A 15,322-nucleotide genomic window follows, 5' to 3' on the forward strand; every position below is an offset into this window, starting at 1 on the left:
TTGAGGAGACATCCCAGCCTCTCTCAAGCACTCTGCATGCCGTCTTTACCTGCCTCGGTCCCCGTTTATTGCGGTTTTTACAAGTCATCTCGATAAATAAGTGGGAGCAAACTCTCAGAGTAAAGAGAAGTGGAGACAGCTAGCTTTGACTAAAGAGGCACGGCTGTGGAAGCCTTCACTCGTGTTGCAAAAACCTTTCCCCCACATCCAGCCCTCACCAGGCTTTTCCCACCTCTCATCACACTGTGTCCCCGATCACACTCACGCCCCGCTGGGCTGGTGGAAAGCGATCAAGCCCACGAAGCAGACAGACCGGCTTTTGAATCCTGCCTCTGCCAGCCACTAGATACAAGACCTGGGGCAAGACCCAACCTCTCGGAGCCTCACTTTTTCCCTTGCGGGGTCTTTGAGATAATGAACTAGAGCAGCTCCAGAACAATGCCCAAGGTGGGTGCTCACAAAACGTTAGTGTCCTTTCCTCATGAATGACCCCTGCATGTCTCCTTTATCCTCCCATCTTGAACTGGAATGTCTAGAGAAAGTTCCCATGCCTGGCCCAGCACTGTTTAGTGAGTCTATAGGGGCAGGTAACTTGTCTCTTTCAGATGAAGGGAGGGGACTTCAGATGGGGAGGAACTGTGTTCGAGGAGCTGTACTAGAGGAACCAGACCCAAGGCGCCTCATCTGCACCTGGACCTAAGTTAGATGATGAGATTCGAAACCTGGAGTTGATACCATAAGTGGACAAGACTTTGGGGGGGGCCTTGGGAGAGGAGGGTATGACTTGCATGTGGAAGGGTATGAATCATTGGGGGGCCCGAGGACAAGAATGTACCCTCATCAGACTTTTAAGATGGTCCCTGATGATCCCCACCTCCTGAAATTCATGCTCTTGTGTAGCCCCCTTCTGCACTGGAGAGGACTGATCTGTGTAGCCAACAGGAGAAGGCAGAGAGGACGGTGTGTGACTTCCAAGGCTAGGTCCTAAAAGACAATGTTGCTTCTGCTTTGCTCTCTTTTGGATCACTCGTTCTGGAGGAAGCCAGCTGCCAAGTCATGAGGACACTCAAGCATCCCTTTAGAGAGGCCCACGGGGCAAGCAAAGGAGGCCTCCTGCCAACAACAAGCATCAACTTGCCACCATGTGAGGGAGCCACTCTAGAAGCAGATCCTCCAGCCCCAGTCAAGCCTTCAGATGAATGGAGCCCTGGCTGACACCATGACTGCAACTTCAGGCATGGGAGACCCCAAACCAGACACAGCGAAGCTGCTCCTGAATTCCTGACCCCCAGAAAGTGTACGAGATAATACATGTTTATTGTTGGGCTAAGCTGCTAAATCTTAGGGTAGTTTGTTGCACTGCAACAGATAACTAATACATCACACTTCCCCAAGTCCCTCAGAGCATCAAAGTCTCACTTAAATCCTGTGTCTTCTACAACATTCTACAACACTCTGGTCCCCACTGCCCTCTTTCTCTGCAACACCCAGAACACCTAGTCTGAATCACATAATCCAATGCCTTATGTCTGACTGTCAATTTCCTCTGGTTGTCTCACAGACAAGTCTGGCCTCCCCTGCTACGTTTGAAGCTCCCCGGGGTCAGGGTTCACATTTTCATCTTCCCTTTTGTTCCTTACAGCACTTAACTCGGGGTTGGGCACATCGCTGCAACAAGCATTTGTTGACTTGATCCAAGGCAGCTATATATAGAGCCCTGGGCAGCCAGAAGAGTTGCCTAGAAAGACACGAAGCCAGGAAAGGAATGGCAGCAGGGAAAAGACAAGGTCCCAGGGCATTTGTTTCCTCTGGTAAATCCCAAGACAAGAGCTGCTATACGTCCACATCCCAGAAGGGCAGAGAGGTACGACAGCTGGCAGGAAGGCACCGGCTATGAGTGTAGAATGCTGCTTTATTGCCGGGAGGATAGAGGTGCATTATGGTGATACTGGAGGATGCTGGGTAAAGTACCCAGGTTTTTGCTAAGCCAAGCCAGGAGCCAAAGGGTGACTCTCCTTCTAGGCGCCAGAGCTGCCAGAGACAAGGGAGGCTGCCTGAGGGAGGAGCAACAGCAAATGGGGACCACCTCCCCCTCCCCCCTTCCTCCCTGGCTCGGAGCCCCTGCGGGAAGAAGCCTTTGGCCGATGCCCCAGCTTTAGTGTTGCAGGTGCGTCCCCCGCTCTCCCACCACCTTGCTTCCCACTACAAAGCACTGTGCCATGGGGGCAACTGGAGCAGGTGGTGGTGACTAGGAGAGAAAGAAAGGTGGGAGGGAGAAAGGGAGGCCCTGTGAAGGGAGAAAACCTCTCTGGGAGAACACTTTGGTGGGCACACCGCCAGGCAGAATAACCAGACAGAGGCATCAGCGCGTGCTGCTGAACGCGAGGCGGCTGGTCACCTTTGCGTGGGACAGGGTCATCTGAGCGTGTGGGGAAGAGCAGGGGAGGGGGACGCCCAGCTTTCGCCAGAGCTGCTCAGGGTTGCAGTGTCTCCCTGCCCAGCTGCCCCCTCCCCCAGTGTCCCCCGGATAGACAGAAGCCACCTATCCACAGGGTGGAGACATAGGCAAAGAGTGGGGGGCGTGCGCCAGGGGCAGCCAGGCCGGCCTCACACCCCAAGTCTCTCACTCGGGTCACCGAGTAACCTCGAACAAGTCCCCTAACCTCCCCAAGCCTCAGTTTCCTCACCATAGAATGAGGACAGCTACTGTGGGAATTAAGAGCAATCATGCAAGCAGAGCACCTGGCACAGACCAGACTTCCCCTCTCCTTCCTAGGCCCCCTCCTTCCTTCCCCTTCTCCTTCCCCTAGGTCCCAGGGAACTGGCACTGCTACCTTGCCTCTCCGAGCCTCTGTCCCCTCGTTCTTACCTCGGCCTGAAGCTCGAGGATGTACACCAGCCTCAGAGAGAGCACTTTACTGTTCTCAAAGCCCTTCACATCCGTTGCCTCCTTTCTTCCCCCAAGCACCCTCTTGAGATGGAAAGGACATGAAGTATCATCTCCATTTTTAAAGATGAAGAAATAGGCTTGAGTACTTTGTTTGAGCTGGAACCAGATTCCAGAAGAAGGAAGGGGAAAGGAGGGGAGACTCAAGCACTTGGGTCTCCTACCTTTTGCCAGTGCCACACAGGGATCCCTGCTCTGGAGCTGGAGAGAACCATAAGGATCACAACCACCAAAACAAGCCCAATATGACCTTTTTTTTAGTTGTCATGACAAACACATATTACAGGTAAACATTTGAACCTGAACCTCACTCCTCTCAAATGTACAGCTCACCCAGGATAAGGACGGTGTCATTTTTTTTTGAACTGTGCAATGCGGAACTCAACACCAGTGCCATGAACATCAGACCCAAAAGAGACGTCAATTTTGCACAGGGGTTCTAGAACGCTTGCCTAGCTATTGATCGGTGAGCGCCCACTTACCTGCTCCTCTGCTTCCATGACAAGCAAAGGAACTGAGGAGTGGGGTTGGGGAAGTCCACCTATGACCGGCCCAAGTGGAAGAATTCCTTCAGCCCCACCCTTAGGCAACCTTTGTCTGGACATCAACATCCTTGCTTCTGTAAGTTGTTTTCTACCTTGATTGACTCAGAAAGCTCCCTGATCGGTTTCCAGTGAGTTAAGCCCATACAAAAGCTTCTTGATTGGATGTTAACAAGCTATTCAGGGTAACATCCTGCCATATTCTTTAGCTCTTCCCTGACTCAAAGGAGATTCAAGGATTGTCAAGGAAAAGCCATCATGGGCCAAACCCCATAGTTTGCAGATGCTTCTTGTCAGCTCTAACTTTAGTTCCCATTCTTCAAACCCATACCCCAACCCTTCTAGAACTAGTTTAAAATATTTTAATAAATATGGGTTAATTTGATCCCCCCCCTCCCCACGGTGTACTCACTCACTCGGAAGACTGTCGACTGAGGAGCCTGCCTGGAAAATGTGCCACCCTAGCCCGGTCCCGGCCGCCACAATGCCCCTCCTCTACAGCTCCCCTGGCTGGTAATGTACCTTTGCCTCTTCTGAGACCGTCGTCATGTGCTTGGTCTTGCACTTTCGTTTTCCTGATGGCTTTTCTGAATTTTCAAGGCAGGCTGGCTCCTCTAGGTTATTTGGGAGGAAACCATTTGGTGAATCCGAAATCCCCTGGGCTTTGTTGGGCAAGAGAAGGTTCCTGTTCCTGAGGCGGTGCTCCGAACTTTGGGAGGAAGTCTTCTGCTTACGGGCCTTTAAATCTAAAGGCAAGAAACAGGAAAGAATGGATGTCAGGGAAATGGAACACAGAAAAGCAACGCCTTCCTCTAAGCTGAATCAGAGGACTTTGGGGATTAGAACCTCAGTACAAAGTTGTGTAACTATTCGCTACCCATATCTGGCACGGTGCTGACTATTCCACTAAATGCTTCTCGAATGGACACTGTGCTTCCGCATCAAAGTCCCTCTTCTACACGCAGGAGACAACTCCCAGCCCTGCTAGCAGCGGGTGGCCCATCTGGCTGTCCCTAAGATGAGGGTAATTTTAAAAGGATTTCCCCATAGCCCAGAGCAAATCAGAACTTTCTTTTCAGCTTTTCCCCACTTTGTCTTTTTTTCCACTCTAATACGAAAACAAATTTAGCAGCTCTGCTGAAGTGAAATGTGAAGTATACTGGGGTGGGGAGTAAATGGTAGAAGGCTTCCTTCGTAGCCTCAGCTCTACCCGCCTGACTGCCCTGTTGGTCTCTCTCCAAGCACACAAAGATCAAAGCCACAGAAACTCCCTGAAACCAGAAGCTGCCATGGGCCGACTTAACTGGTGGGCAATCACAGAAACCTGCTGCCCTCCATGGCTGGAAATCAAGTCACTGGGACACACTGGGCAACATCTCTAATTCTAGCCATAGCTCACTGAACAGAGCACATTCCAGCTTCAAAAAGGCCTGCTGGGAACTCCATTACCAAGAGCCTCATCCCACAGGGTCAGTCCTGAACTCCAGAGGTAGGGGGACAGATTGAGTTTATCCTTATCTCTTAGCATTACTGTTACATGACTTGGCCACTAGCTGTGTGACTGCTGAGGGCAGGTCATAATCTCCCTGAGCCTCAGTTTCCATGTCTGGAAAATGGGGAGCATAAAACCCACATAACCCCTTATAAAGTGTTATAAAGAGTAAGGTATCATTATCGTATTATTTAAGTGTAAGCTCTTTAGGTAGGGCCATGCCCGTGTGTTCTTTATCTCCCCCACAGGCCTGGCCACCATGCCTAGTACACGGCAAAAGATCAGTATGTCTGTGAAGTGAGTGACTTCAGCCTCAGTTTCTCCAGGTTGTGAAACGAAGGGGTTGAGCAAGATCCAAGCGTTCTCAACTCGCCTCCCCTGACCTTTGCACGCGCTCTTACGTGTGAAATTGCCAAGGGCAGATCCGGATGTAGGAACCATCATTACAGCATGAGGAACTGTCTGCAGGTTATGCACAGCTCTTAGAAGGCCAGCTGCCGTACCACCCCTTCCTCCCAACTAGCTCCAACCCACTAGTGGGTCCCCACGTCTGTCTAAGAACTGCTGTGTTGGATGGCTTCTAATGGCACTTCCAGCCAGCACGTTCTCAACCAGGCCTTTTGATGCAACAAGTTTGGGCTGAGGCAAAAGAGGAAGGAACAGAACCGTGCCTTGTGAGGACCTCAGGAAACACAGGGAAGCCATATTACAGCATTCAACGCCACAGGAAAAGCAGCAGCCCCTTCCCTGTGTACTCAGGGCAGGGCAGGCTGTGGAGTTTATTCAACTGTGGTGGAGCAGCCTCACAGTAGCACAGAAAGGAACAGAGGGTGAAGGTAGCAGGTGTATTGCTCTTCCTATCCCCTCCGCAAATCAAGAAGAGAGAGACCCAAGCCAAGGACGAAAGGAAAGATCATGAGGCCCAGACAGGAGTAAAGTGACCTGTTTAGTTTGGTCTCTGCCTGACTCTCTGATGTCAACCTGAAAGAGGGTAGCAATAGGAGGGATCAGAGCTTTCGGAGAAAAGAGATGTTTGCCAGGCAATTCCTTCATGAAGAGTCACCATCAGATCTAGAGGAAGGTGACCAGACCACAGGCCAAAGCCAACAAACTCAACTCAAAACCCGTAGACACACATGGAGGGAGAATGATCTACTTTCCAACAGCCGGAGCTGCCTCCACGACAAGCAGGATGCCTTGCTGAGTGGCGTTCCCATACTCCTGGAGGTGGTTGAGGCTACCTGTCAAGAGTGCTGTGGAGATCTCCGCATTGAGTGGAAAACTGGGCCAGGTAATCTCGAAGGTCCTTCTGGTTCCAAAAGCCGATAAGTTCCATAAGAAGCTTCCAAGCTTCTAGGAAACCAGATCTCATTAGAGAAGACTGGGTGGTACAAAAGCTCCTCTTCATCCTAACACAAGTGGCTGAGGCCAACTGCTTGACAACTCACTCCTGACCAATCCATATGGCTGTGGCAGAGAACTGGGAAAATCATCTCCACGCTCTCACACGGTTGATGAAAATTGGCTCGATCACTCTCTTAAGTGCGGGAATAGGTATTGTGTATATCTCTACTTAAACACAGCTGGAAATGAGGCTTAGCCTTCTTTGCATTATAGCAAACCCAGAATCTACTACCCACTCACATGTGGTTATTCAGTTTTCACTAATATGGAGACCGCAGATATTTACCGGCAGCTCAGGATGAATACATTATAGGGGCCAATCAATTGTTGTTTCAGGGGCAGAGGTCAGAGAAAGAGAGTGAGAGACAGAGGTGTTCTCATTGAACCCAGAGGCGTGCTTTTTGCTCATCTAGAAATCCACTATAGGAATGGGCCCGAAGAGCGCTTAGCCCAACAAACTGATATTAGCCTTGGTGACGGTCTGTGCCTCCATGATTACATATTATAGCGTCTAACGTGGCCAAACAAAGCCTGGTGTTTTCTCCTTGGGCTGCCTGCTTTTCCAACAAAAATGATGCCTGCAGGTCCAACAAAAATGATGTCATCTGAAAGCTTCACTCTGCCTCCTAATGACCTTTGTGGCTTTAACTAAGAAAGCCAAGTTGTGCCCGCTTCTACTTGAAGTTCTTCTGTTGGGTTGAGGAAACCATTGTGCTTCTTTTTAGTTTAGGGGCTGGAGGCATCCCAGGAAAGGCAGCCAATACCCTCTTTCTTCTTGAAGCCAGGATTCTAGGAGAGAAAACCCAACCTCCCAAAAGACCCGACTCCCTCAAGCCAACCAGAGAACTCCCTGGTATTGAGTTGTCCCACACCAAGGACGTCACTGTGGCCTTGCCCACAGGTCCAGACTTTTATAAAAAATTGGAGAGCTCGGGGCTACATGTCCTCAGCTCACCTGTAGGTCAGTCCAATGTCATTCAATCTCAACCCCAAGCCAAGACCTCGGGACTGGAGTTGAGTGACCCCCTCTGGCAGCTGGAGCTCATAGCACCATGTTTCTCTGGGTGCAGAGGCCTTTGGCTGGCGTAGAGGAGGCAGAGGTGGGAACACCCAAGATGCCCGAGGGTCCCCAGAAGCCAGAGTCACTGTGGTTTGGGGACGGGGGGCAGCAGCTCCCTGGGGCAGCAGCCCCCAGCCGGCCTTACCTGCTCTCCCTTTCCGCCGCTGCTCTTCTTCTTGTTCAGTCAGGTACTCCCCAGTCTGGTATTTTCGGCTCTTCTGCCGTCTCCGTTTCTTCCTCTTCACCAGGCCCTCCTCCTCGTCTTCCTCCTCCTCCTCGTTGGTGTCCCACATCTGCCGGGCAGCCTCTGTCCTCCAGGGCATCTCTCGGGCTCGCCACAGGTGCCTGCGGCCCTGGCTCAGCAGGGTCTTGTCCTGGGCATGGTGGCTGCGGTACTGGGTGTCCCGTTGGGTCTTTCTCACCTTTCGACGCTTGGCCGGGGTGGGGGTCACCTCCTCTTCCTCCTCGGTGGGGAAGACTTCCTGGCTTCCCATGTCACTGTCTGCCATGCCAGCAAAGGAGCTACAGATGCTTCCTGTGGACGGGATGTACAGAGGACGGTCAGGTACCTCTTCAAAGGACCAAGAGTACGGTGTCGAAGCAAGTGCCCTGGATTAGGAGTTTGAAGGTCTGGGTTCGAGTTCAGGCTCTGCCAGTTATTGGCTGTATGCTCTCAGAAAGTTCCTTCACTTCTGTCTCCTCGTCTATAAAATGAGAATACTGTTCTCTGCCTTACTGACCTCACAGGACTGTTCTGAGGCTCAAATGAGATAATTCACCCTTAAGCGCTTTACAGAGTCCAATATATTACACAGCTATCAAGTATCCAAACCACACACCCTTCCTCATCCACGCTGCCCTGCCACTTTCATTCATTCCACAAACTCTTACTTAGTGCTTATAAGGTGCCAAGACTTGTCTGAGGGGCAGGAAAGGGCCACAGGGTTTAGTAGGGGGTGGGGGAGGGCAGACTGACATGACGCTCCCGCCCGTGCTCACTATGTGACCCCCCAATCTTGCTGACAGAGCCACCCTGGGCAAGCAGAGTTGTCACCAAAGAGTCTCAGGAAGAGTGAAGCAAGAAGGAGCCCCTTTCCTGTGACACAGCCTGCGTTAGTCCCGCCCAAATGCTCCTCAGCCACGCCCTCTTCCCCGTCATTGACCCCACCTCCTACTGAGCAGCCAAGAGTCCAGGGGTGGAGCTTTCTCCCCAGCTCCACCCCCTGCCCCACTGCAGCTGTTCCTCACCGTTGGGCAGGCACTTCCCCCTCCTCTCCTCACCACCCCAGGATGAGGGGACCTTTCCTACCCTCCTCTGCCACCCGGCCAAGAGGCCATTTTCCTTCCCACGCCTGCCTTCAATTCTGCTAACAACAAACACAGTCCTAAATTGGCCCGGTTTAGTGATCCAGGAGATCTGACATCTTTCTCAGAAGCAGCTCTGAGATACCACCATCTTTCTCCCGAGGCCCGGCTATTAACTCGACAATCCCCAAACCCAAGCGAGGTCAGCAGAAGAAAGAAATGGTTCGAGGGAATTCCCTGGTGGTCCAGTGGTTAGGACTCCGCGCTTTCACCGCCAAGGGCGCAGGTTCAACCCCTGGTTGGGGAACTAAGATTCCACAAGCCTAGCGGTGCAGCCAAAAAACAAAGAAAAGGTTCGAGGCCAACAGGGTGGCAGTGGCTCTTGACCAAAGCTTCAAGTCAGTCAGTCAGACTGCTTAAAGACAGCAAATATCCAGGAAACTTTCCATTATACAGACTAGGCAGGGAACGAAGTGTTCTAGTTAATCTAATATTCTGGTTAACACGAATCACCACAGAGATCACACAGGGATCACCAATTTCCAAAGAATCAAATACACTACAATGTGTTTAACACTGAAATGGGAACGGCTGTAATGTAATCGCTCTTTGATGATTTAGAGGACACTTCAGGATTTTTCGAGGCCTCCAGGCTGTCATTACGAGCCCCAATTACCACCGCGCTCTCCACGTGCTGAGGTGCCCGTTAATAGAATGTCAGATAACTGAGTTTACACTGTGCCCTGCTTCCCCATTCCACCCACGTTGCATGGAAATCTGGGTGAACCGGGGCAACCATTTCTAGCACTAAGTACCAACTTGGAGGCTAGCAGGCAACAGTAGTAGCTAGAAAGGGCTATCCTTTTTTAGACCCTGGGGGTTGACCAATACAAGTTCAGGGGACCAGAGGTGATTCTGCTGGCCCTGACGACTCAGTGACCATTTCCAATTTGGATACCTGGCACACAGGGCAAGAGGACAGAGGCCCAAAGGTTAAATGTTTGTGCCAGAGACTGGCCCCCAAAATCACGAGATGCCAAAGCCTGGAGTAGAATCAGTTTTCCTGAGTGGCACAGGCCTTTCCTCTTTCCACCACTGGCTGCCAACAAGAGATGTCAAATCCCTGTTACGAAATGCTAAGTAAATCATCCTAAAATCGTGGGCAACGACCCAGCTCCTACCCTGGGCTCTCTCGTCTCTGCAAGGAGCTGGGCATCTTGGCACAGTGAATCAAATTCCCAACTCTCCACCTGGGCCAATGGCAAGGTCGCTCGACCAGACTTCTACCTCTCTGCAGAGGAGTGCCAAGGTGGGCCTCAGCCTCAGACTCACTCACCAGACTGACTGCGCGTCCGGGTGCTCAGGACCACGGGGATGAAGTCGCGGAAACTGCTCTTTGCCTTCTTCTCCAAGGAACCTGGAGTGGTGTGTGGTTTGAGAGCAGAAGGCAGAGATATCACAATCAGAGTCTCAGGACGGGAAAGCCTCCCCCACCCTCCCAACCCGAGAGGCTCAAATGGAGAACTCAAGGGAGGGTTTGTGTTCTCCCTGCATTACATTTATTAATTTCCCTTATGCTGCTATCACCTACGTATCTCTTTTAGAGAAGGAGCTTTTCCCGGTGGTTTTTGAAAACTGGGAGTTGGGTCATTTTTGCTGACACCAAAAAAGGCAGTGCACGGCATCGATTCGCCGGCACGCCACAAAGTGGAAGGCCCGGTTGTCTGGACGACTGTGAGGCTGCTGCGCCTCCACAGCGTTATAACTGAGCTGGAGCAGGTCCCAGAGAAGGGTAACCTCCACGAATCGCAGAGGACTGAGCAAGGCAGGAAGATGGGAGCAGGGAACGGCGGACGGCGGAAAACTGCTATATAGGAACAGACTAGAGAGAGGCAGGTCACATCAGACAGGCAAGGCTACGAACACCGGCTACTATGGGCAGGAATACGCGGGCTTCTCTCTGCTGAGGGCGCCAAGGAACTATTAGTGGCAGAGCATACGGGTTACGTACACACCTCCCCAACCCAAACATCCTGTGTGTCCCTAAATAATAAGGGTTTAGGACTCCTCCAACCCTTCTAGCTAACTAGCTATTAATTTTTAACTTTTATAATGGGAGTTTCCAAATATACCAAAGGTAGACAAAACAGTGTAAATAACCCCCATTTGGTCTTAATCCTCATTAAACCCATTTCTTCCCTGAGCCTAGACCCACTTCAGGGTAATAGGTTGGCTACTCTGCTGTAGGACTGACTCTTGTCTATCTGAAAAGCACCACTTCAGAGTGTGCCTTATTCTAGCAACCAGGGTGAGCAGCATTAAGCCCCCACTCCTGTCTCCCTTCTCCCTCCGCTTAGATTTCAGAGGTGTCAATTATATCTTCCTCCTGGGACTTCCCTGCTGGTGCAGTGGCTAAGACTCCATGCTTCCAATGCAGGGGGCCCGGGTTCAACCCCTGGTCAGGGAACTAGATCCCGCACGCCGCACGAAGATCCCGTGTGCCGCAACTAAGACCCGGCACAGCCAAACAAATAAATAAATAAATATTTTTTTCAAATTATATCTTTCTCCCACAGTGAGGAAGTCTCACTTTCCTGGTCAGTTGCAGAGCCCCTCCCCCTCCACCCGCCATAGGGATCCCTCTGCAGCCCATCAAGAGGGCCAGGACCCGCGGGGCCTACCTTCCTCGTGGCCATCGGCTCGTTTTCCTGGAGACTGGGACTCCGGCTTTGTTGGCTTCCGGTGCTTGTGCTTTACCCTGACTCCATTGTGCTCTTTTCCTGAATCTGAAGCCCCCCTGGGGCTTTTCTTGGTGGGTTCCTGGGGGTCACTAGGTGGCTTCCGGCACTGTGGAGAGGTGGAGAGAGTCAGGTCTGAGGTCAGTTTCACCTCTTAAGAAAGCTCTCTTAATGTTGAGCCCTGTGCCCTGATACTGACACACGGACACGAGCTTCCCACGTGGAGGCTGGGGGAAGGGGCCGCCCGCTGCCTTCCACAGTGGGCTACAGAGGCTTTTTGGACTGAATCCAGTGCCCTAGCTAATCCCCACAGACATCCATACCCCATCATTTGAAACACGTCCACAGAGTCTGCATTCACAAGCCGAATAAACACCCAAAGTCATTTGAAAAGGTGCAAAGTCAGGCCCCATACTCTCTATATCCGAACAGCAATAGAGAGATGGACAGAAAACAAAAATGCCTCTTCTGCAAGTTGGATGACTACATTGTTCAAATAACTTCACTGTGAATAGTACTGACACCAACAACTGAAACTAATTCTCATATGGGCCAACTCAAGAAAAATTATCTATTTGCACATGTAGATTAATACCAGAAAAAAGATTCAACTAAGGCAAGAAGAAAAGTCTACCACGGCAGCAATTCCAATCTCCCCGTACTTAGGAAAGACACCGAAAAGGCCCAGGCATTTTCAATAATGACCCTTTACACTCTGAGGCCCTTTCACCTTTTCCAAACACTCTCTCTAATATTCGATTTGTTCTTCCCAACAACCCAGAGAGGAAAACCTAATATCACACCCTTGAACAGACGAGGAAACTGAGCCTCCAAGATAAGAGGTTAAATGATTTGTCCAGGGCAACACAGCCCAAGGCGTCCACTTGCTCAGGGGCCGTCCGGGACCAGGCAAACCTGCAAGTTAGCTGCTCTGTGCCTGCAGTGAGAAAATGGCTGAGCTAGGACTAAGACCCAGGGCTCCTGGCGCCCATCCCGGGCCTCTTCACCTCAGCTCTCACTCCTCTTCTCCCTCACTTGTGTCCTCCACTGGTTTTGGTCATCCCCACTCATACCTACTGCCCAGCGCATGCGGTAGGCACAATGGTTGTGCTTACACATTGCAAGGACACTCTTGAGCCTAGCAGTCACACATCCTCACAAGCTTTGAGATCTCTCCACGCCACCCAACAAGAAATAGGGCAAGGTAGGGATTTCTAGTATTGTAGTATCCAAGGAGTGCAGAGTAAGCAAAACATTTTAACAATGACAGCGGGCCCTAGGAAGAAAGGAAGAGTTGTTTTCCCCCTAAGCAGACCCGCACGCCACATTCTAAAAGGTTATCACGGTCCAGCTCCAGCTAAGGGGATGGCAGATGTCTTACTGACGCAACATTTTTCCGGCGTGGGGGCGGGGGGAATATGTCTCCATAGAGCCACCATTCCCCAGCAAATTCCAGGGACTCCTGCTATCCCATGAACTCCTGCTTCTTATTCAGCAGAGGGCTGAGCTGAAAATTCAGTTTCTCCCTTTACTTGCTGCCAGCTCCTATAAACCAAAGTGTTAGGAGAAAGAAAGAAATGGGAAGGAAAGAGGAAGATGGGCAACTGCTGCTTAAAGTGTGACCTTCAGGTATGGCCACAGAACAACTACCTCAAGTCAGGCGGAATAAAGTTCAGTGCATGTCAATTTGAACATGTCGTATTTATTTCTGAATATCATTTTTAGCTGGCTCTTTCAAGTACAGATCATTAACTTTTACTTCCTAAGAGAGACAAAAACAAGTAAAACAGAACATCTAGAAGGGATCTGTGTCTGTATGTTCTGCAAGGGCAACACTCAGAGTAAAAATATATCGCACACTCCAACTTAGGCAAAAAGTTGCGGTGATGAAGAGACCATGTAAGATGAATGTTCTGGTTAACAGAGTTTTGAAGGGTTTTCCAAAGAACTTTCCAAAAGATGAGAAGACAACCAGCACCAGATGAAGCAGAACTTTCTTTGCTGATGACTCAGAAGGTCCTTCAGGATTCCGCACGGCCTTGGGGCAGGTGGTGTAGGAGACAGGAGACTGATTCTTTTTTTAAATTTTTTTTATTTAATTTTTTTATTGCAGTAACATTGGTTTATAACATTATATAAGTTTCATGTACATAACATTATACTCCTACTGCTGTATACACTACGGAGAGTATTCTGATTCTTGGCCATACCCTGAAAGGGGCCATACCCTGGAGACTGGGCTTCCGGCACTGTGGAGAGGTGACCCCTGATTTTAGTTTTGCTTATCAATGGTTTCTTTCTCAGGAAAATGGAACATAAGAAAAGAAAGATCTAAGTTATTTGCTTTCTGGAAAAATGGACATTTACTAAATCATTACAGGCGGCTGCCAAGGGCTGCTTCAAGGCTCCTGACGCTGTGACTTTATTCTCTGCCCTCTGCATCTGTCAGTGGGCCCAGTGAACTGTTCATCTAATATAGGAAGGGGCAGTGCCTGCCTGTCAGCGAGTCGCCTGCAAGACATAAGCTCCATGAGGGTCTATCCTATTTGTAATACTAATGATATCAACAGCAGCCACTAACACTTCCCGAGCACTTACTATGTGCCAGGCACTGTTCTAAGCATTTACACATATCACTTCATTTTATCTTTTTTTAACAATAGCTTTGTTGACATATAACTTACTGAGATATATCATACACTTATTTACGTTTATTATTCAACTGTTTTTAATACAATCACAGAAATGTGTAAGGATCATCACTATCTAGTTCTAGAACTTTTTCATCACCCCAAATAGAAACCCTGTACCCATTAAGCCGTCACTCTCCAATTCCTCATCCCCGCCAGCCTTAGGCAACTACTAATCTACTTTCTGTCTCTGTCAATTTGCCCATTCTGGACATTTCACATCATCATTTCATTTAGTCTTTACATAGCCCTATGAGTAGGTACTATCACTGTCTCATTGTATAGATGAGGAAACTGAGGGCGAGACAGATGAAGTAACTTGACTGATATCACATAGCTAGGAAGAAGTAGAACCAGGATTCAAACTCAGGCACTGTGCCTGGCTCCAGAAAGCATACTCCTCACCAAAATGCTGTACTGTCCTCCTGAAGATGTATTCCCACTGCCTGGGAAGGACTGGCACATAGTAGCCGCTCAACAAACACTTGCTAAATGGTCAGTGAAACAGCTATACATAAGCAGAGTGGAAGATAGTGTGGCATAGCTCAAGATGAACATGAACTTTATTTTTCTCTTTTTCTTTTAATTTTTTTAAATTGGGGTATAGTTGTTTTAGAACGTGAACTTCAGAGCCAATAAGACTGGAGCTTGAGTTCCACTTCTGTCATTTAGTAGCGGTGTAACTTTGGGTAACTTACTCATTTTCTTATCTGTGAATTGGGTGTAGTGTTCACCTCATAGGGTTATTTGAAGGATTAAGTTAGATAACATACGTAGAAAGCACTTGGTATGTAGTAGGAATTCAACAAACAGTAACAACTATAACGACATGAACTATTATTATTACCACCAAGAGCAGATTGCAGTCACCTGAGCAAACGCTAGACATACGCTGTACTGTTTAATGACCTATGTTCCTACTTGGCATGTCTCTGCCGTACTGAGGTGGTCATGGGGTCACTGAGAAAAACCCACCCAAACTCTACTCCCAGGGTTCTTAACCTGGAGTCCATGGGTGGGCTTTGGGGAGTGGGTTGGGTCCGTGAGCCCCTTGAAATTATGGGCAAAGTTCTGAGGTCATGTTTCAGGGGACAGGGTTCACAGCTCTCATCAGCTTCCCAAAGTGCTCTATGGTCCAAAAAAG

At 49.7% G+C, this 15,322-nt stretch overlaps 1 protein-coding gene across 8 annotated transcripts in view; it reads right to left on the reverse strand.

The window, feature by feature from the left end:
• BCORL1 (BCL6 corepressor like 1) overlaps positions 1 to 15,322 on the reverse strand; it is a 61,865-nt gene that overhangs the window by 17,241 nt on the left and 29,302 nt on the right. For 7 of the 8 annotated variants that reach the window (XM_033849426.2, XM_033849425.2, XM_033849427.2 and 4 more), the window contains 4 exons: positions 11,432 to 11,597; positions 10,087 to 10,167; positions 7,591 to 7,980; positions 4,012 to 4,235 (listed from right to left, as the gene is read on the reverse strand). In XM_033849426.2, coding sequence (XP_033705317.1) covers positions 4,012 to 4,235; positions 7,591 to 7,980; positions 10,087 to 10,167; positions 11,432 to 11,597 — 861 coding nt within the window. The remainder of the gene's footprint in view (positions 1 to 4,011; positions 4,236 to 7,590; positions 7,981 to 10,086; positions 10,168 to 11,431; positions 11,598 to 15,322) is intronic. The other variant, XM_033849428.2, reaches the window with a different exon arrangement.

The sequence above is a fragment of the Tursiops truncatus genome, chromosome X (assembly GCF_011762595.2).
Source record: "Tursiops truncatus isolate mTurTru1 chromosome X, mTurTru1.mat.Y, whole genome shotgun sequence".
Classification (NCBI taxonomy): Eukaryota; Metazoa; Chordata; class Mammalia; order Artiodactyla; family Delphinidae; genus Tursiops; species Tursiops truncatus.